At 44.1% G+C, this 22,917-nt stretch overlaps 1 protein-coding gene across 2 annotated transcripts in view; it reads right to left on the bottom strand.

Annotated features, from left to right (window-relative positions):
* The window catches only part of slc12a7b (solute carrier family 12 member 7b), a 58,118-nt gene extending 40,195 nt beyond the window's left edge, over positions 1-17,923 (bottom strand). Inside the window, exon 1 of one of the 2 annotated variants that reach the window (XM_038997683.1) lies at positions 17,462-17,923. In XM_038997683.1, coding sequence (XP_038853611.1) covers positions 17,462-17,576 — 115 coding nt within the window. In that variant the 5' untranslated portion in view covers positions 17,577-17,923. The remainder of the gene's footprint in view (positions 1-17,461) is intronic. The other variant, XM_038997684.1, reaches the window with a different exon arrangement.
* Between the last annotated feature and the right edge of the window lie 4,994 nt (positions 17,924-22,917).

Genomic DNA, 22,917 nt, shown 5'->3' with positions numbered 1-22,917 from the left:
GGAGTGGGGAGGGACGTCGAGGGAGCAGTTGGAAAAGTCCCAGGAGACACGGTCCAGTTTCATATAGGCTAGCCTACTAAGGCCAAGCTGGTGACCTAGTTTACGGACATGTGGGCACATCATCGCTGGCGTTGAACGTGCCAATTCATCCCATCTCAAGATAGGCAGCTACTCTGGCCCAGACAATGGACTGGCCTACCTCTTCAAATCAGAGCACTAGCTGGAGAGAGCAATAGAGAGAAAGAACAGAGTGGGTGAGAAGGCCACGGAGAACACAAGAGGGAGATATATAGAGAGAGAGACATACACACAGAGGTCTGAAAGGGTGCGGTTTGGGAAAGAGTATACCATGTCCATTGATGGGGCTGGCGGTTGTTATTCTCCGCAGTGATGTTGCGTGTCTCCCCATGTTGCGTAACTTCGGCTGGCTGCTCTAGAAGAATACCTGAATTCTCGTCCTTCTTCTCCAAATCTGTGCACAACAAATGCTCACACGCCATGTCCGGACCCAGTTCAGCTCACATAGAAGATATGGGACCCATGCGGTGCCATTTTCACTGTGTTCTCTTGGTCGGAGACTGCATAGTATGGATTGATGCATCTAGGTCATAGTATAAAGGTCAAACTACCACAGAGCTTTGCCTGGCCATGCATTAAACAAGCTAACCAAGCAGTGGTCAGTTAAGTGGTTGAGTCTCTTCTGTATCGTAATGTAAGAGTCTAACATTGGGCCTACCCTTTGCAGCACTGTGTGTATATAGGGACTGAGAAAGACCCAACAGTTAGGCCTATCCCAGTCAAAACTATTGTTATTGCAGCAGACATCTTACTGAGGCTGTGGATGAAGGCCTACAACAAATGTTCCATTGAAGCTCCCCCGGAACTGTCGCCCAGAAGAAATATCAGCCCGCGCAGAGAAGCACAAGATTGAACTTTACTCAACTTTCTAGAGTTTTCCCCATTAGTTAACACTATCAATGTTTCCCTTTACTGTGGGAATTGTGATCGAATCAACGCAATAGTAGCCACTTTCAATGCAACATACCGAAACAAAATGAACTATGCAAAACTTAGTATGCAAAACTAACTATACAAGAGATTTTGTTGCAGGCAGAGCGCATCGGAGTAGGATTCTATTGCATTGACAGGCACGACTCAGAGCTGTGGTAGGTTTATATGCAAATAGACCATTGTATGGATCTGCCATTCACTTTGAACTGGACTGTATTTACAGCATCAGCGGTCGTGAGTAGATGCGCTTGTTTTGAGATCAAAGCGAGAGCTAGCGACCACATTTGTACATTTGTTCATATCCTTTGCTAGTTAGTTAGTTATTAGCCCAGTTATAGATCCTTTGTAGTCAGTAATGGGGGAGTGATTGCTTCCTACAAGAGCACAAAACGTGTGCATTTCTAGACATCTTTGAAAGGCGAGTCAGGTAAACAGCTTTTTTTTGTATTTTGAGACAGACTTGAATAAGCTAAGTAGCCAATATGCAGAGGGTAGCATAATTTGTCTGATTCTCTGTAATAATGGTATGGGAATAATGAAGTCAAAGGTGAATTTATACAGTTCAATTGCAATCGTGAGACAGGATTAGCTGTTCAAATTCAATTTACAAGGTGTCAACACAGGCAGACATGCCAGAACTACCCATGCCATCCCAGTCCATCCAATCAGAGAAGTTGCATACCTTGCACTGCATGAATTTAGCCTCAATTATTGTTATCCAGGAATACAGCAGTAGCCGACATTCCCTTTAACTCCAGTTCTCACAACTTTCCTATTCCCAAATGTTTTGATCAGAGCGAGAGGCTGCACAACAGATTTCTGATACGAAGGTTGACAATATTATTGCCTTAATTTAACCAGGTTTGTTATTGAGGACACATTCATCTTTTTCAAAAGAATGACCTGAGGGTCAGACAATGAAGGGGCAGGTTCGTCTATATTAATCGTCTATATTTCTTGGGTTGACTCATTCTTACATGTTGCTCACTAGTCTTGCTGTTGTGCCATTGGTGAAAGTTGTGTAAAACCTAACCAATGTGCTCCAATGAAGCATACAATGGCAACAAAGTCTACTGTAAACAGCACTAATGAACTGAGAAAGAGACCAGAATCAAGACTCCTTTAGTCAATTTATGAAGGAAAATTAGTATTTTACAAAGCAATGTCCCACAAAAATTTGGTTGAGTTGAAAAAGGTTGTGAGTAGCCAATGAGTTGCCAACAGGAAGTGAGACTCCATAGAGACTCCTCTACAGCACCATCTTGGCCTAAAATGTTTAATATTTCATCGTTCATTGCTAAGGTAAATGGTTGCAGACAGTCTTACTCAGTCCGGCTTTCAACTTACTCTTGAACGCTGTAATTGTAGAACACACATGGTGTAATTTTGAAATTGGGTAGTACATAATCAGCTTTCCTCTTGTCATGTCAGTCATTGCATACCTTCGAGAGCTATTTATAATTTGTCAGAAATGTCCAGATAAACTAGCTCATGTCAGCTAACGTTTTTTAGCTAGGTTTTTTTAGATCATAAATTTTGTTGTAATGTTTGAGTCACTCAAATATCACATGAATACACATTAGGCATGGCAAAATGTGTAGAATTGCAAGAAAATTTACTTTTAAAACGGCAATATTCTCTGCACCCCATGACAAAATGTGTAGAATTGCAGGAAATAAGCTTAAAACCTGTTAAATTTTCTCTCCGCCTACATGAGGGATGTGAACAGTGTGTCATGAACAGTGCTTGTTCCCATAGAAATAGACACCCGAGGGGGCCTGAGTGCTGGAAGGGCGGCCTTAGTGCTGGAAGGGCGGCCTGAGTGCTGGAAGGGCGGCCTGAGTGCTGGAAGGGCGGCCTGAGTGCTGGAAGGGCGGCCTGAGTGCTGGAAGGGCGGCCTGAGTGCTGGAAGGGCGGCCTGAGTGCTGGAAGGGCGGCCTGAGTGAAAAAGTTTGGGAATCCCTGCTCTAATCAGGGAAAGATTTAGACCTGAGACACCAGGTGGGTGCACAAAAAAACAGCATTACTCCGGACCTCGTAAGGCAAGATTTGAATACCCATGCTATAAAGTCTACGTTCCAATATCCACAAATGCATGCCACTTAGAATGCAATACATGGCCAACACTGTGCATTACCTCATTCTAAGTCCTATGTTTAGCTAGTATCAAAATTGGAACAGCAACCGACCCACAGCAAAAGAAAACTTCCAAGTCAGAAACCAGGAATATTGGTGAACATCCCTCTGCAAAACGAGTCGATATTTCTGCTTCCTTCAAAGAGGGTAGGAAGACAAGATAGGGAAACGGTGCACCTGTGCTGTGTGACTGAGCTTCAGGTAGCAGTGAACTAATAGGGAGGCCAAGCGTCTCCGTCTATATGGTAATAAATGGCCACACAAACACACTATTTATAACCGCTAAGCTCCCCTCAGTGGAAGCTCTGTACAGTAAGCTTCCTAGCGCTCCCAATTTTAGTTTGCCTATGGTTCACGGTACGAGAGAGAGAGAGAGGGAGTCAGAAAGTATTCCCTTCAATCCCTTTACCTCGCCTTACACCAACTCAAGCCCAGTACAGACACCAAATGTCATCCCAGATAAATAAATCCACTTAAAATACCAAGTTTGGAAAAATGTATGCACTCACTACTATAAGTCACTCTGGATAAGAGCATCTGCTAAATGACTAAAATGTAAAACCTTCTACAAGAGAAATGCACACAAAACAAAACAGAAAGCCGACAACTACAGAAAACCTATAGAACACCATAGAACGCTCTGTCAATAGCCAATCAGTAGGTTAGTACAGCAGCCTTTGCAGCCCATGATAACTAGGTAGCAGCCTGCATCTAGGGGGGTAAGAAAGTCCAGCGTACCGAGATAGAAGTCTGACTCTAGGGGGTTAAAAAAAATCCTCCAGGTGAGAGTCGCCCAGGCACTTACCCCTCCGTCGCGACTGCGAGCCTTCCCCTTGCTCCATGCTGGAGTGGAGAGGGGCTGAAGGGGGGAGACGTCCCTGTAGTGCTGCTGCTGTTACGGGGGTCCCAGGTGATAGAGGAGAGGCCGGGAGCTGTGTGGCTATGGTAGAGACGCTACGTCGCTGAGCGCTCTGTGAGTGAGGACCAGCTCAGTGTGTGTGTGTGTGTGTGTGTATATATATGTGTGTGTGTGTGTGTGTGTGTGTGAGACACTTGCCAACAGAGATGGCAGCAGCCACGCATCCCAGCCCCCACCACGCTCCTGATCATCACCGCCTCACACACTCTCTCTCTCACACACACACACTCAGAGGGGAGGAGCAGTGAAAGAGGGCCAGAGGAAGGCAGGAAGAGGGAGAAAGTGAGAGTAGGAGAGAGGATGAGTGAGAGAGAGACAAGTAGGAGGGAGGGAGAGATGTGCAGCTGCTCCTCTACCCATGAACAGCTAGCGCTCCATTATATTCCAAGCCTCTGAACAGAGTGAATGTGGCTCTACTTCAGAGCAGAAACAAGGGTTTACATTACTACACACATCCTGCAAGCAGACAGTAGACACTCGCATCCTCAGAACACAAACACAATTGCCTACATGGTAACACACATTCTGTCCTAAATGCCCACAAGGGACATTATCCATGATCTGCCTGCCTTGAAACAAAACGGAGACCTTTGTAGGAAAGCCCCGTGCATGGCTAAGCAAGTGCCTCTGGTCCATGACATGTCAGATTCATTACAAAACAGCAAAAGCGAGAGTGCAATCAATGACTGAATATTTTGCATCAAGCACGGTTGATAAAACAAGGGCACTTATCGCAAGAATAATGTGAGTTAAGAGTGGAGAATTGGGTTTGAGAACATGAGTTTAACTGTCGTCGGACTTTCAGTTGACTTTGCAGTTGGATGTTTGAAGAATAGCAGGGGATGACGCCTAGTTTATGGTGTCTGCGCTAGGGTGCCGGTGCCTGCTAAAGCTGATCAATGCAAGTTCTAGTAGGGTTTGACATATGACAACTTTGCTCCTCCTCGTTAGTCACATGGTACTGTAGGTGTCGGAGGTGGACAGTTGAGCTGTAACCTCACTACTGGGACTTAGTGAGGTGAGCCTAATCCCAACCTTAGATCACTGTGGTCAAAACAACCACACAGTAAAACAACAAGACAACGATACGATAAATCATCTCTAAATCAGTCGATGTATTGCAACACACTTCTTTACAAAACAATAGAACCCAATCCAATAGTATTAGCTGTAGCAAGAGGACATGGTCTGGTAAACGGCTTTTCCTATAATTTTCCCATGAGAAACAGTTGCATATTCTAAAAGGTATTTTTTACCTGACTTTTCAAGCAAAAGGGCTGTCAATGAGAGTGACGGAACAGCCCATAGCCTAAGTAGTCCTAGGAAGAGTTTACCAATCAGGTTTGAGATTTAGAATTCAAACAGATGCCAACATGGTGGACTGGTTTTCCAAGCGTTGTACCTGTAACCAGGCAGAGAGAGAGAGAACTGTAATGCCCAAGTCCACTGCCCATTAATCACCTCTCTAAAACCATGTGAACTAGACAGTAAATCACTTAACCAGATTAGCCAAATCCTGTTCTTTTAATAAAACACACCACTGAACTCTGTGCTCTGGTAGGGACAGGCAATGGCCTATGGTGGTCACTGGTCAGAGGCTAAACAGTAGTACTAGAACGACCTGGCTTTGCCATCCAGTCACTGGGCCTCTGAAATGGCCTTGGATGAACTACCTACACTTTGTCATTGAAGCAAAATAGTTTGAGTGTCAACCTAAAGTACAGGCTGTGCTGCGTAGTGTGCATATATAATGAGGTGAAAGAGAGATACAGTGCGGTCACCAAAAGTGAAATAAATGTAAAAAATAGGGATGCTTTGGTGAGTAGAGGGAGCTTGGCTTACCGAGGCTCTGTCAGGTCTGTTGTACTCTGTGAGGCTGTAAGCTTTTAAGACTATCAGGTAAATCACTGTTGTCCATTACGTAACAGTGACTGAGCGAGTGAGTGAGCGAGAAGGGACGAAAGGACAGAGAGAGGGTGGGTCAGCTGGGGGCGAGGAGCTGGAGGCTCAATGATGCTTAAACCGACTGACATCAATTACTCACACATACATCATAATGCAAGCAGCATCTACTATAAAGAAGGTACATAGCCTAATATATCTACTAGCGTATAGCATCCCAAAACTCTTGTTTGTAATGTTACATAGCGCTCCTCCTTGTAATGTTACATAGCGCTCCTCCTTGTAATGTTACATAGCGCTCCTCCTTGTAATGTTACATGGCGCTCCTCCTTGTAATGTTACATGGCGCTCCTCCTTGTAATGTTACATAGCGCTCCTCCTTGTAATGTTACATGGCGCTCCTCCTTGTAATGTTACATGGCGCTCCTCCTTGTAATGTTACATAGCGCTCCTCCTTGTAATGTTACATAGCGCTCCTCCTTGTAATGTTACATAGCGCGCCTCCTTGTAATGTTACATAGCGCGCCTCCTTGTAATGTTACATAGCGCGCCTCCTTGTAATGTTACATAGCGCTCCTCCTTGTAATGTTACATAGCGCTCCTCCTTGTAATGTTACATAGCGCTCCTCCTTGTAATGTTACATAGCGCTCCTCCTTGTAATGTTACATAGCGCTCCTCCTTGTAATGTTACATAGCGCTCCTCCTTGTAATGTTACATAGCGCTCCTCCTTGTAATGTTACATAGCGCTCCTCCTTGTAATGTTACATAGCGCTCCTCCTTGTAATGTTACATAGCGCTCCTCCTTGTAATGTTACATAGCGCTCCTCCTTGTAATGTTACATAGCGCTCCTCCTTGTAATGTTACATAGCGCTCCTCCTTGTAATGTTACATAGCGCTCCTCCTTGTAATGTTACATAGAGATGCAACTGAATGGATCCTAGGCAATTGCTACAAGTATTTCAGGGCAGTAGGTTGTCTCAGGGCCATTTAGTTAGTCTGTCTTCTTTCCTCTCTGTCAGAGAGAGAGATGCGTCAGGCCAGCGTTATGTGAGCAGAGACGAGCGGACCATTACTAAGGCCAAACAAACCAATAACCACTCTCCTCTTTGCCAAAGTGAGGGTTGATCCGAAGAGGATGTAGGGTCTGTTGAAAGTGTTCAGTCTAAATTAAAAACGTCTGATGCTTTTGTTCAACTCACGGATGGAACACAATGTTGCTATGGTTTCCTCTAAGAGAAGTGTTCACGTACTGGCTTGGCATTGATTAACTTGTTTTGTGGCCTCTTATGAAATACAATTCTACCATGATAGCTATGATCTAATTTACTAATATAAATTGCATGAAATTGGATACCTTTTATATTAATTTGTTCAGTGAAAAGTGATTGTTTTATTAATACCACAAGAGACGTTCTGTCATTCACACACATTCAGGAATAAAATATTCCATCAATAACAACTGTTAAACGATAAATTCTTCAACAAACAAAAGGCCTAAATAAAGTCATGGCTGTGTTTGGAGAAATAAGACAGCAATGAAATAAAATGGTTGTGAAATTTGCCATTGCGTTTGTGGGAAGAAGTTTAGTTCCTTAAACTGGTGAAGTCACACTCATCACATGATTTAAAAAAAATCTAATTTTAAAGATTTTTAAAGATTTTCAGAACATCTTGTCATTAACTCCTGAGAGTGGGAAGGAAGAAGTTTACACAAAAGTCACAGTACGCCACTCATTCTCAATAGATTCTAAAACACAAGGGTTAATGGAGAGATGGACGGGATGGAGAAAAGTCCAGGCTTCTCCAGAGGGTGTCACTGTTAGGTAGGTCGGAGATGCTTCAGGTACTGGGGCACGTTCAGCGGGACGCAATGTTTTGGAACATTCAGATAGAAATGGACTGTTGAATAAGGAATACGGTTGGCTCTATTCATGACATTTTTATCTGCAACGTTCAAGAATGTTTTGCAACTGAACGTGGCCCTGGTGCACGCAAGCACACACACACACACACACACACACACACACACACACACACACTTCTTATCAAGAGAGCGTCCTTTGTGTGATCGTGATGAAAAGCACGATTGCACCAAAACAATAGGCTACTCTTTGGCCAAGATTGCCCTGTCAATAAGCACCAATGCAATGTACACTTCCTAACGGTATTTGGCAAAGCAATGCACAGGGATTTGATCGGCTCAAGTAGGAACCAGGTGTTTTCCAGTTTCCCCTTCTAAATTCCAGAACCCATGGTTGTCACAGCAGCCAAACCATAAACGTAGGAAAACAAGCTGCGGGCTGACCACTTTAATAACTGACGCAATGGACGGAGTGAATCAGCAAATTTACCAGGACTCAGGAGAACTAGTGGATGTTCCTCTCTAATAGATTTGAACTTGTTAAACTAAGGCAACAAACAAGAGAACTACAGTTTCCACTTCATTTGGGTGCATTATCCACAGTCAGTGGATCTCATTAGTGGGCATAACGGATGTAAAACCTACTACCTAATGCCCCATAACACTTCCGGTTCTCTTGTTTTCCCAACTCAAAACTATCTAGTGAGAATGAACAACAGAAGAATGTCAACAGTGTCGATCGAAGCCCCTTAGTGGTGGGAGAGTAAGAATGGCAGGGTGTGGGGTCTGTACTGTCCACAGTAAAATGCAGTTAAAGCCATCCACAGGCGCTGAGTGGAGTCAATGTCAGAGGAGAAATAAACCAGCACCAGTAGTGACTATAGTCACACCTAGGAACCTAACAGAAGAGCACAGAGGGAGGACAGAGAAAGCAGAAGAGTGGTGGTGTGTGTGTGTCATGTCGGGAATTTGATGAAGAAGCATGTGGAACTCACGTGCGCCCTGCTGCTGGGCTGGCCTCCAGAGAGAAGGAGCGAAATAAAGAGAGGAGGGAGACTGAGTGAGAGGGGGAGAGGGGAGAGAGCGAAAGAGAAATAGGGGAGGGAGAAAGAGAGGAAAGAAAGAAAAACTGAAAAAGACAGACAAAGCCAGAGAAAGATAATGAGATGATGAAAAGCTATGCACCAACAGGCAGACATGGCTCTCTAGCTCTCTCCCACCTGATTTTCACTTTCACCGGTGGAGGATGAAGTGCATTTGATTGTTTTTGAAGTAGGTTACATGGCCGTTTTGTAATTTAACCCTCTTTTATAAGGCCTATAATTCTGTCATCATAATAATGACATTACATACGGTTGCTATGAGCTGACGTATGCCGTCATTAGCTGTTTATGACATCTGCTAGCCTATGTAAGCCCTTATAACAAAGGGTTCAAGCATGAAGAGATATGCTCATTCAATCAAATGTAGGCAATTGTTGAATATTTTCTACTCAGGGCAGGTTGGTGTTGAGCCATTTCCTGAGGATATAGCATGGAAACCAACTTGTGTTAAGTAATAGTCTGCCAATGTGAAGGGGAGAAACATGCAGGAGGCTTATCAGTGGTGCCACATTGAGGGTCAAGCACCCAGAAGAGGGGCTTTGTGGGGCGGGTTCATAGGGTTTAAAAAAACAGAACGTGTGATTGGAGGAGGCCACCGTAGCTCTCTCGTCCCAGACTCTCAAACAATCCGTTTTTTTACAAACAAACCACAGTGATACAGAGCCTGTCAATCAAATGAGTGTGAAAGCATGGGCAGCCACGTTGTAACAACGTTACTCTGTGAATCTGGATGGGGTTGTGTAACCTGTTGCTGTGCTTATGTGTGTGGAAAGGTGGAAAGGCTTGAGGGTGGGCACCCATTATTCAGAGAACAGAGATACCAAAGAGAGACTCTTCATTCATAACCGCATACACAACCAGCTTCCTGTGCAGTACACACACTTCCCCTACGGCAAACAAGTGTAAGAGGCCATGCTCTTTTTGTGACATGTGACTCCCTCCCTTTCTCCTCCCTCCAACTGCAAACAATCCCAATGAACACATTAGATTACGCAATCCTCAGGCGAGGGAAGGCACTCACAGGAACACCTCGTATCGGTGTGTTTGTTCATAGAAAACACACCAATCACTTGTTCTAACACCACTGGGTCTGTCATGCCAAATAAAGTCCCCCTGACAAAAAGTGCCCCCCCACCTGCGTCACAACGGGATTCGATGTGTTCTAGCTTCTGCTGCTAGGGCTGTTGATAAAACTAGAAAAATAATTACCAGATTGCGTAATGAACCACAGCGTTTGTTGCTATGCTGGTTGCTTGGCTCTATTTGACCTCGTAGAGGTCACGAAGGAAGGAGTACGCGGGCAGTTCTAGTTCACCACAAACGCCCGCTCAGTCAGCACAAAATTATTACGTGAGATGGTGTTTTTGACAGTGGCAACCTGCTGACTACCTGCTGCTTCAGAAAAAATATTGTTAAATAGGAATAAATTATTTAAGCTGTTTTTAGATAGATTTTATATTGACATTGCTGGCTACTTACCTCAGCCTGCCTAGTTAGCTAGATTGTCTGGCCAGACAGTTTGATTTAGCTAACGTTATATAGCTAGCTAACTGTTATTGTAGCTTTGTTTGTATGTAGCTTGCACTTTAATGGCATCCCTCGAGGAGATTTTATTTTATCTTTCCAACCGGGCAAAGTACTATGAAGGCATCACTGATCTCGACAAGAGGCGCAACATTCATAGGGAGGCAGGGAAATTCACAATTCAGGGTAACGTTAAGCAGTTCATTTCTATTAGATATCTGGAAGGAGTTAAGTACAACCATTTAACGAAAAATATTAATCTAGCTAGTTGGTCATCTACATGTTGCTAGCTATACGTCTGTCATATTGAGGTATCTAGCTATAAGTTAACCCTGATCAATCAAATGGATAGGTGTAAGCAATTATGGTAAATCAAACTGCCCTTAACTAGGTGTCTTCGCTAGACAGAGAGAGACCCATACAGAGAGAGAGAGGAAAGCGAGAAAGAAACTGACAGGGAGAGAGAGAGGTGGGAAGAGAGTGAAATACAGCAAGATTTGGAGAGAGAGATACATGAAAGTCAGCAGCGCAAATTTACTTAAACTTTAGTATTTCAACAACTCTACCATCGACTGTCCAAGCCACCCAGGAGGTATCCCATCCATCAGATCCAGTGAGTTCGGATCAGTCTGATTCTCTGTGTCAGAAGGGGACGAGCTTAAGGTAGGCTACACTTTCAAAAACTGTTGAAAAGTACATATCTCCCCTTCATAACACTTCACTAATCCATCAAATGTTCTCACAGGTGGCTTGTGTCAGACTGGAGGAACAGGGGCAGGTAAGTCCAGGCCCTGGACTAGAAGACACTAGTGAGGTTCTCATCACTAGTGTCCAACAGGAGCAGGTAAGGCCAGCTGCGCTCTGTGGCCGGATGGAGGACCTTCGGGAGGTTGTTCTTCCATCACACTCCTGGTTAGACAATTGATCATGCTCAAGCTCTTTTGCAGGAGCAGCATCCAGAAGTAGGAGGCTTCCTCCCGGTGGGAGGCATCGCCATGCTGTCAGCAGTACCAACACTGGCCCAGGGGTTTGCTCAGATAGTCAATCTCAAGGCTAACCACTGGGTCACGGTAAGTAACCTCCGCTGCCAGGAAGGTACTGTTAAGGTGTATGACTCCAGTGGTCATGACACCACCCCAGAGTTTCTCTCACAACTCACCTCTCTCTTATCTTTTCCAGGGACCTCTGTGACTGGAGTGGCTGGCTGTCCAGCAGCAGAAAGTGGGCACAGATTGTGGGCTGTTTGCTATTGCAGGAACCATCCATGGCACGATACCATCAGAAATCCATGAGAAAATATACTTTCTGTTTTCAGGCTGGGCGCCTGGCACCATTTCCCAGTTCCAATTTCAGTCCCCATCCTGGGTCTAGGCCTCCCAAGGTATCTTCACCCTACACAGAGGTCAGCATCCACTGCTTCTGCCGAAAATAGGTGAGAGAAGGTAAGGAAGAGACCCGGTGCAGGAGATGCCATTTTCATGTGTCTTGTTTGTCTCATGTCGTCAACGTGCGTGAATTTGTCTGTCCATCGTCCGTCACTGTTTTGTCTGATGTTTTCCCCACCCTTGTTGTCACTGCTTGGTTGGCTCCCCACCTCAAGACGGTAGGTATTTTACTACATTACATTGTATGTGAAGTTGGTAGGTAAGTACAGTTTAAGTTGGAAGTTTACATACACCTTACCCAAATAAACTGAGTGTTTCACAATTCCTGACATTTAATCCTAGTAAAAAGTCCCTGTCTTAGGTCAGTTAGGATCACCACTTTATTTTAAGAATGTGAAATATCAGAAAAAAGTTGAGAGAAGGATTTATTTCAGCTTTTATTTTTTATCACATTCCCAGTGGGTCAGAAGTTTACATACACTCAATTAGTATTTGATAGCACTGCCTTTACATTGTTTAACTTGGGTCAAACTCGGGTAGCCTTCCACAAGCTTCCCACAATAAGTTAGGAGGAATGGGCCAAAGTTCACCTGACAGAGCTGGTGTAACTGAGTCAGCTTTGTAGGCCTCCTTGCTCGCACACGCTTTTTCAGTTCTGCCCACAAATTCTCTATGGGATTGAGGTCAGGGCTTTGTGATGGCCACTCCAATACCTTGACTTTGTTGTCCTTAAGCCATTTTGCCACAACTTTGGAAGTATGCTTGGTGTCATTGTCCATTTGGAAGGCCCATTTGCGACCAAGCTTTAACTTCCTGACTGATGTCTTGAGATGTTGCTTCAATATATCCACATAATTTCCCTTCCTCATGATGCCATCTATTTTGTGAAGCGCACCAGTCCAGTCCCTCCTGCAGCAAAGCACCCCCAAAACATGATGCTGCCACCCAAGTGCGTCACGGTTAGGATGGTGTTCTTCGGCTTCCAAGCTTCCCCCTTTTCCCTCCTAACATTACAATGGTCATTATGGCCAAACAGTTCTATTTTTGTTTCATCAGACCAGAGGTCATTTCTCCAAATAGTATGATCTTTGTCCCCATTTACAGTTGCAAACCGTAGTATGGCTTTATGGCGGTTTTGGAGCAGTGGCTTCTTCCTTGCCGAGCGGTCTTTCAGGTTATGTCGATATAGGACTCGTATAACTGTAGATATAGATACCTTTGTACCGGTTTCCTCCAGCATCTTCACAAGGTCCTTTGCTGTTGTTCTGGGATTGATTTGCACTTTTCGCACCAAAGTACGTTCATCTCTAGGAGACAGAACACTTCTCCTTCCTGAGCAGTATGACGGCTGCACGGTCCCATGGTGTTTATACTTGCGTACTATTGTTTGTACAGATGAACGTGGTGCCTTCAGGCATTTGGAAATTGCTCCCAACGATGAACCAGACTTGTGGAGGTCTATCATTTGTTTTCTGAGGTATTGTCTGATTTCTTTTGATTTTCCCATGATGTCAAACAAAGAGGCACTGGGTTTGAAGGTAGGCCTTGAAATACATCCACAGGTACACCTCCAATTGACTCAAATTATGTCAATTAGCCTATCAGAAGCTTCTATAGCCATGACATTTTCTGGAATTTTCCAAGCTGTTTAAAGACAGTCAATTTAGTGAAATAATCTGTCTGTAAACAATTGTTGGAAAAATTACTTGTGTCATGCACAAAGTAGATGTCCTAACCGACTTGCCAAAACTATAGTTTGTTAACAAGAAAATTGTGGAGCGGTTGAAAAACAAGTTTTAATGACTCCAACCTAAGTGTATGTAAACTTCCGACTTCAACTGTATATAGCACATGTATCTGTTTTGTATTGCAAGTAATGTTTACAAGCATGTAAATATTTGTATATTTTTCCATTAGTTTGCTGGTAAAATTTTGAAACTTGCTCGAATTGGCTGTAAATGTATACATTTGCATACTAAATGTATTCAATGCAAATTACATTTTTAATTGACTGAAATTGACTGTTCAGCTGCCCAGTTCCTTACTGGTCCTTAAAACCCCTTCTCCCTAGCCATTAATCTTTTGTGCCCAATTCCAAATCAAACTTTAGGCCAGGGTTGGTATGGAATTGGACATTGGTTTCTAGTTAGTGTTTGCATATCTGGAGGTTCTAGATTTGTGTATGTAATATGGCCCAGAGCCCATTACACAGCAGGGTTGAGTCATCACCATATTGCTACACCTATCCATGCCCCATCAGGTCAAACACTAAAGATTAAAGGCCATAATTGGGGGGTTAAAGGCCGTAATTAAACTGGGTAAAAAAATAAAAAAATAAAACTTCTGTCACCACCTTGACGTGGTGAGAGGGCTTCCAACTAAACCAGGCCATTGTTATTGAACATTAAGTATCCTTTTTGTTTGCTTTTCCATCCCACCACCCCTGACTGAGACTGGCTGCCTGTCAAGGACATGTGACAGTAAGAACTATCCGCCGCACCCGTCTCTTGATTCTGCCTCTTCTCTCTCTCCTCATTCTTTAACTCTCTCCTCTCCCTCCAATGTTTAAGACATTGATTTCATGTTGTTGAAAGGTTAACAAGGCACCAAAAGGGGTTGAAGTAATGTTATCATATTACCTAAACAGAAAAATGATCACGGAAATCAGCTTTGTTTAACATAGCGGGGATGAAAAGAACGTAATTTGGGCTGTAATGATCATCCAAATTTCGATGCATTAGGTCATCACACCGTTGATATAGCAACGGACATTATAGGATACAAACTATATTGAAGGCAGGTGCTTTCACACAGAGGTATGGTTCCTGAGTTAATTAATCAATTAACAACCCATTATGCTTACGGTCATGTATAAAAATACTGGGCAGGCCATTATTTTGTCTACCATGGCTATGCCCCCATAGGATGACAATGCCCCCATCCACAGAGCACGAGTGGTCACTGAATGGTTTGATGAGCATGAAAACGATGTAAACCATATACCATGGCCGTCTCAGTCACCAGATCTCAACTCAATTGAACACTTATGGGAGATTCTGGAGCGGCGCCTGAGACAGCATTTTCCACCATCAACAAAACACCAAATAGTAGGAAGAATGGTGTCGCATCCCTCCAATAGAGTTCCAGACACTTGTAGAATCTATGTCAAGGTGCGATGAAACTGTTCTGGCTCGTGGTGGCCCAACTCCCTATTAAGACACTATGTTGGTGTTTCCTTTATTTTGGCAGTTACCTATACATAAGATAACTACTGTAAGATTTTCAGGGTGAAAATACACAGCGGGGATACTGTACTACACAGGACTTTAGACAGACAGTGTGACTCTCGCTGCATGCTTATCAATCGATAACGGTTACTGCACAACTACATAGCATGAGTACTGCTAGAGTTAACAACACCACCGCAACAGACAGTCTGGCGAGGTAGTCTGGATTGAAACTATACCAGACCTGAGAAAAACAGGAAGCACATGCCTGCAGAGATACACAACAGATTGAACACTGTGCCTACTGTTTTTGCATTACAGAATGTTTCACCTGCTCTGTACAGTGACTGTGTCCATACTGGTAGGTTATAACCAATCCATGTCAAGGAAGGCCATACACAAGCATGGTAAGCATCAGCTAGCTGCAACCTAACGTTACAATCATCCAACTGCATTGTTTTTCACATCCACTGAGCAAACATGCCATCAGCACAGATTATTTTGGTCAATGTAAATTCTAAATTGGACAAACATGAAAAGGCACTGCTTCTCATTTGGGGAGAACTAAATTTAGCTCTGCTCAAAATTCTGTTTTAACCAAACCACAAAAGATGCCTGTTTATAGAAAGGGCTGTCTTTTCCAAGCCAAGGCCAATGGAACTAGCCCAGCTGTTTAGTTTGGCTGGCTAGTGCAATATGCTAAAAGCACGATGGCTTTAGCTTCGTAAACCTTTGAATGCAATGCATAAGTGCATGCTACATCTGAAATGGTTTACTTGTACCCTGTTATTCAATGTTTTTCGCCTTTTGTTGAGCTCAGGAATAATTTGACACAGATGTCAGCTTTGTGTTCAGTTCCAGTTGAAATACTCCTAAAGAATGAGGGAGAGGCAGAAAGAGAGGTGTTGCTTGCCTTCCCGAAATATCTGGTGGGGATGTGAGCACAAAATATTGGGATAAGACAATAGACTGACAAACACCTGAAGAAGAGGTCATGATTGTCTCAAATTTCCCCATGTTTTTCATCTTGATCTAACCAGTCTAGTATTGTTATTAAGGGGAGTGAGTGTTATATATGCACTACAAAGCAGAAACCAGACCCATTAGCCAACAACTAGACCAATCAATAACACTGGCTGCTATCTGACTCTCGCTTTCTCACAGTCAGAGTCAACAACATCAATGCATGGGTTTCAAACCCGTTCCCAAACCCCTTCCCAACAGACAGACCCCTGCCAGACAGCTTATATAACCCACCATAATGGACACCACTCTTCTTCCCAGTCTGTAGAATCTCACACAGTGGGCGGCCGTAATTGTGCATCGCGATGGAAATTAGGAGGAGGACCCTGATTGGCCCTCGCCTTGTGAAACAGTAGGAAAAGTAAAACAGTAACAACTGTTTGGCACAACAATGGGGGCTCTCTGCAGTTCGTTAGTAAAGACTTGTGGGAAGTTAAACTTAATGACCTTCCCTCGTTAGGGCTTGTAATTAAGAGTTGGTTCTGGTGTTGAACACGGGAAAGATGATGCAGTGGAACAGCATAATATATAATAATAATAATGTCATTTAGCAGACGCTTTTATCCAAAGCGACTTAAGTCACGCATTCATACATTTTACATGCTCTACCAACTGAGCCTACCGAAGACCACGTGGAATCCCTGTGGTAAGCTGTATAGTAGCAACACATAGTAGTTTGTAGCAGTATGCTAATGGCACAAAAAGACACTTGCGTCTTATTATGCCTCTGGATGCTACGGCTAATTATTTCTGCCAAACGTGACTGTGGAAAGACTGAGGAAAGGGAACAATGAGACGAAGAAGTGTGGTAGCGTAGCACTGCAAAAGTGGATCAGAGAGCGAGAGAAAGACAACGAGAACGAGAGAGAAAAAGAGGATAAGTGGGAGTCGTGACAAAAACAAGAAGCTTCGGAAGCACTTCTCTCACTTGAGTGTGTTGAGAGGTTCAGAAGGGTGTGACTCCATCTACTTCATTCCCAAAACCCGCAGAAACACAGCCTTAAATGACACCTAACAAAAACCCAGCTCAGCCCAAATGTATAGCCAAAGCAATTCTATCCCTAAAATGACCTGGCCACTTCTTTATTAGGGTCAAGAACGTAACGCGCTTCAACCTTTCCCTTATCAACCATCACCTTGCAATATACGTGATCCGATACCTGTATCTGATAACACAACCATGTTCATCCAATATACTGTATACACCTGATACGACAAAACACAGCCAAAACACAACTACAGAGTCATGCTCAGCAGCAACTTAGCAACAGATATTCTAGCCCATTGAAGTAATGTGCTCATCTCCCTTGCAGGGTGGAGGGAGTGAGTCGTGTGGAGAGCAAAAGCCCCCAAAATCCTTCTCTCACCTGGGAAGGGGGCATCCTCATCTTCCTCTCTGAAAACATTGTTGTCGTCTACATCATCGTCCTCCCGGGACTTCCTGCCATCCTTCACAGGAACCACTGTGAAGTTTGTAGGCATTGTCACACCATGTGCCTCTCAGCGTTTTGCCTGTCCTTCTCTTATCTCTCCTTGTTGGATCTGCTTCTCGCCTTCTCTGTTCAGTTGTTTGCTTTGGTTTTATTCTAGGTATCTCCCTCCCTCTCTGTCCCTCTGGGCTCGTGCTCTGCCGTTGGTTCGAAGTTCTCCGTTTTTACCCCTATCGCTTGGATACCGGGTGCCCAATGTGACCAGCCCTCCCTCTTCAAGTACGGAAACGCTGAACTGCCCCGCCCTGTAGAGGAAGGCTCGGCTTGACACACACCGTAACGTCTCGATCTGCCCGGGGTCAGCTGTATTTCACATACTCACTCCACAACACAGTACTGTCTGTGTGAGAGCACAGAAAAAGGAAGCAGACAGCATTGATAATGGAGTTACACTGACGGGGGTGGGGTGACATTACTTCCTCTCCTTGGTCACCTAAACCACACACCCTAACAGAGAGAGCTGGGCTGTGTCACAGACACACAAAGAGGAGGAGGAGGAGGGTTTGGAATAAGAGCCTATGTGGGGTTATCAGCCCCAGTGAGAGGGGTAGCCGCTGGTGAAACTGTGATCGTCCTGCTTATCTCTCCAGTGTGATTCAGAAGGGTTAGCAATGCCTCCCAGACAGCCCCTTCAGGCAGCGATGGACGGACACACTCTCCCCCATGGCGCCTGGCTTGGAGAGGTTTAGATAGTGTGACCATGTGACTCCACTGTCTACAGCGTTCCTGTGTGTGAAGCCATGGGAAATCTCACTTCACATAGATTACCACAGAAAAGTATTGTGTTACTGTTAAATCATTCTAGTATTTTAACAGCCCTTCCCTCGGCAGGTAGAATAACAGCCCCAGGCCAGTTTCAGCCCCAAAGGAGGCTGATAGAGAGTTCTGGCAACAAGGACACATCTGGCATATCCTCTCACAGCCGAGTCAAACACAACCGGAACCCCTCCTCAGAATATCACCAATGTTCAGGAGGATCAAACTGGAAGTCAGAGGGGAGCCTCCTCTGGAAGTACAGAGAATAGATGTTACGAGAACAGCACTCTCACTTGCATATGAAGCAGCAGCCCATGTCCGTTTCAGAAAACAAAGGGTACTGTAGTCACGTACACATTGACTGCTCAGGGTCAGTGTGTTTCTTCAGTTCAAGTGGTGCTCTGTTGCATTTGACTAGCCAACAGTGGCAAGAAAGTGAATCTGTCCATGGTGCTACTTCGAACTGCTTGTCAGTTATATAACTGAGTATGTGCAGGTAATGCCATTTTTCTGTCTTTAGTCCCGGCATGTAGAATATCCTGAAAATGTCCTGTCGACTGAACATTGATCTGTTCAGCGTATGTATTCTTCACACTTGTGAGTTGACGTGCACAAACAGTTGCACTTGTCTGTCGTGTCCGATACATGTTCTGGGAATCAGTGATTGCAAATTGCATTAAGCAGGCAGTGAGGCAGGCTCTGACAGGGGTGGCCAGGAGCAGATCATGTTCCTCCTCTTCTGGGAAGATTCTCCAGTCACTCACACAGTAAAAGGAGAATAGGCCTCAGCAGTGCTTTAGAAACCTAGGCTAACACAACTGGGAGGTAGCCTAGAGGATGGAGACGTGCAGAAGCTAACCAACGCTTTGCTCGGTTTCTTTTGTCCACATCTCACCCTCTCACAAGTGTTTTCCACCAGTACAGAATGGTCACATGCATAAACATGTTCATCCATATCAGTTGGTCTGATAATGTTGAGAAAGCAAATCCTATTTTCAAGGAATCCCGTGCTATTGAGGACTCGAGAACTGACTGTAGCATGAAGACTACCTAAGGCGGTCTTAGTGTAAAACGCTCCAGAGATCCAGAGTTCCACACTCTGCCAGTGTGCCACAGCCTGAGGGGCAGAGAGGGAGATCATAGATGATCCATCTTAGAGACTAGAGGAATGTCTAATCATGAAGGATTTGACTTTGTGTACGGAGAGAATCCCTCTTCGCATTCTGAAGTCATTCCAGGGTGGTTGGAGGGTAAGGATAGGCAATCAGGGGGGATATTGGAAAATACCTGGGAAACAAACAATCTACGGTAACTATAGATGTGGCGGATGCACCCAGTGTAACTTCACGAACAAATGCAATGTTCAATCCCCCTATTACGGGCAAGGCCATGAAGATTAAGGGCATCATTACATGTTCCACAAAAATGGTGATATACCTGATCAAGTGTATTTGGGGTCTATGCTATATAGAAAAAACAAAACAAGCTCTGAAAACCAGGATAGCAGAACATAGGAGTAATATCAGGACCCTTGACCAGAGAAACCCTGTGGCTGCACATTTCATGGAGGCTCGTCACAACATTAGCTCTTTGAGATACATTGGCATCGAACATGTTAAGACTCCTAGGAGAGGCGGAGATACTGATAGTCTATTATTGAGAAGAGAATTGTATTGGATTCACCATATGTGTACCATGTCTCCAAGAGGTCTGAATCAAGAGTTTGATATCAGACCATTTCTTACCTGAATGTTAATTTACTTTGATTTGTCTTGCCTTCCAGGTTACCCACTTTGTCATTTTGTAAATATATATTATTTTCTGGAACCATTACATGCACCCATCTCATTGTTATATCAAGGCACAAGGCGAGACCCAAATGCAGACACAGGAGGCAGATGGTTGGAGTCTTACAATGTTTATTAATCAAAAGGGGTAGGCAAGAGAATGGTCGTGGACAGGCAAAAGGTCAGAACCAGATCAGAGTCAGGGAGGTACAGAGTGGCAGACAGGCTCGTGGTCAAGGCAGGCAGAATGGTCAGGCAGGTACAGAGTCCAGAACAGGCAAGGGTCAAAACCAGGAGGACTTGAAAAAGGAGAATGCAAAAAACAGGAGAATGGGAAAAACGCTGGTTGAAACATACAAGACAAACTGGCACAGAGAGACAGGAAACACAGGGATAAATACACTGGGGAAAATAAGCGACACCTGGAGTGGTTGGAGACAATCACAAGGACAGGTGAAACAGATCAGGGCGTGATAATTATTTAATTATTAGAGGTATACAAATGTTTTTTGCACCCACCATGCGTCATGTCTGCAATGGTCATGTGAGGTGAAATGTGTATATTTTGGGATGTGAACACTCAGTGTGTTTGACCTGACGAAGATCCGTTTCGAATCGAAACGTTGTCAATGAAGCGGTGAATTGGGAGCTTTAACAGTGTGCGGGCCTTCTCGTTCTAAACAAACAATCTGCGACACTGTTGGAAACAACTGAACAGGGCTGTGGACAAAGGTCACCAAAGGGTTAAACAGTGTCACAGATGAATGTGTTGAGGTCACACAGCATGCCGTCCAATGTAGGTCAACAACTCTAAAGGCCTGTTCCCTAAGATATTATTATTCCTTGTGTATTACCAATAACCTATACAGCACCTGTGTCTCCTTTAAATAGGCAGGGCAGCATGAGAAGCTATCAGCCATCTTATTTTGCATTACTCTGACATGTATTTGAGTTGAACTATGAATTCCTCCTGCGCTCTGGTAACATTTCCATAGATTTTATTGACGTCAAATTCCCAGGAGGCTGCTGAGGGGAGAATGGCTGGAAGGGAGCGAATGGAATGTCACCAAACACCTGGAAACCATGTGTTTGATGTGTTTAATACCATTTCACCAATTCCGCTCCAGCCATTCCCATGAGCCCGCTCTCCCCAATTAAAGTGTCACCAACCTCCTGTGGTCAAAGTGATGATTAAGTAGGTGGTATATAGGCTATATAAACAGTATACCAAATATAAATTGAAGCTGGAAGGCAATGCATTGAATGGAGGGGAAGGGTGTAGGGGATGGGACTTCAAGAGAAGGTTACTACCTTTCAGAGTAAGATCTAAAAATACTATCTATTGCCCATTCCTAGCAGAGCAGATTGTATCGTATTGCTTGCCCTGGCCGGAATATGGAATATCGAGCGATGGGGAAACATCAGAAACACAGAGAGATAGGGTTTCTAATGGTTTCTAATGGATCCACGTCAAAGTACAGCCCAAGGACAGTGGGCCATGTCTATAGACTCCGCTTTCTCAATGTTTATTTACACTTCCTTCCTGCCCATTGAGAAGATTACAGGCCAAGTCAATTACCCTTTTGATATTGGGGAAGAGGTCCCTGCGCTGAGATCTGAAACCCAAACAGACAGTACAAGGGAGTTGTTGTGACAGCAAATAAGCCCTCGGCTGTAATCTGCTACAGTGTGTCTGACAGCAGCTCCATAAGAACATAACATAACAAAGCTGACTCATATTGTACAGACAGAGGTGGTTCTCCATTTCAAAACAAATCTTCCATGTAACGTTATGCTGGAGGTTTAAGCCACCCCTTTTCCTCAAGAGTAAACAGGACCAGAGCAGGATTTGAGATGAATGGTGGCACACTGCTGCCCCTCTCTGGCCATGAGAAGAATCACACCACCAGTGTATGGCACTGGAGGCCAAGGTACTGTACCTTCCTTCACAAGCTAGCCAATAGGAATGCTTTTATATGTATATCTGCTCTATTCACATCGTGGTGGAAAATGAGGAAAGCTAATAAATGAAATGGAACCCTGCAATAATTCAATGGAAACAAACTATTGGCTATGGTGTATATTACGCAGCTATAAAACTCAATACAATTCCTGGGAAAAAATGACAGAGGAAAAACGGCAGTAGGCATAACTGCCAGGCGGACCAGCCACAATTCAGAAGCATTCATATTTCATTTGAAAAACAAATCCATGCTGGCATATGAGTTTTATCCCAAGTCAAATTTTCCACAGGTTTAATGGCGAAATAAAAAAGCTCTTTGGTTCTGTTTGCTGGCAACATTTGCATGACATTTTTACATGTTGAGAACAAGACTCATAAAATCAGCCCAAAGCTGAAAAGGGCTCAAGTCCAGACGATTAAAATTGACACGAAATGAGACACCAGACCAATCAATCCAGGAAATGTTAGTTAGGCGTCCTCTTTTACAGTCTACAGATTACTGGAAGGTCTGTGTCACCTACAAAGGTCCCAAATCTGACGTCACCCCATTGAAGTTGACATTAACAACCGTTAGACTTAGGTAAGAGTTATGGTTAAGGTTAGGGGTTAAGGTTTAGGGAAGAGTCGTCCCAAGGATCCCGAATAACACTAACCAAACAATCAGCTGACAGAGATGTGTGGCCTCACATTGATTTCCCCTTGCGAAGATTACAGATTGCAGGCTGTGGAAAAACAGGTTTATTCCATTTCAAAACACTCAAGACCGGTCTCTCTCTCCATGGGCAGGGCCAACTGTATGTATAGGCTGAATTACAGGAGGCTCTGTG

Source organism: Salvelinus namaycush, chromosome 7, assembly GCF_016432855.1.
Source record: "Salvelinus namaycush isolate Seneca chromosome 7, SaNama_1.0, whole genome shotgun sequence".
In the NCBI taxonomy this organism is placed as follows: Eukaryota; Metazoa; Chordata; class Actinopteri; order Salmoniformes; family Salmonidae; genus Salvelinus; species Salvelinus namaycush.
The sequence above is the reverse complement of the archived record's forward strand: the minus strand, read 5'-3'. Positions and strand labels throughout refer to the sequence as shown.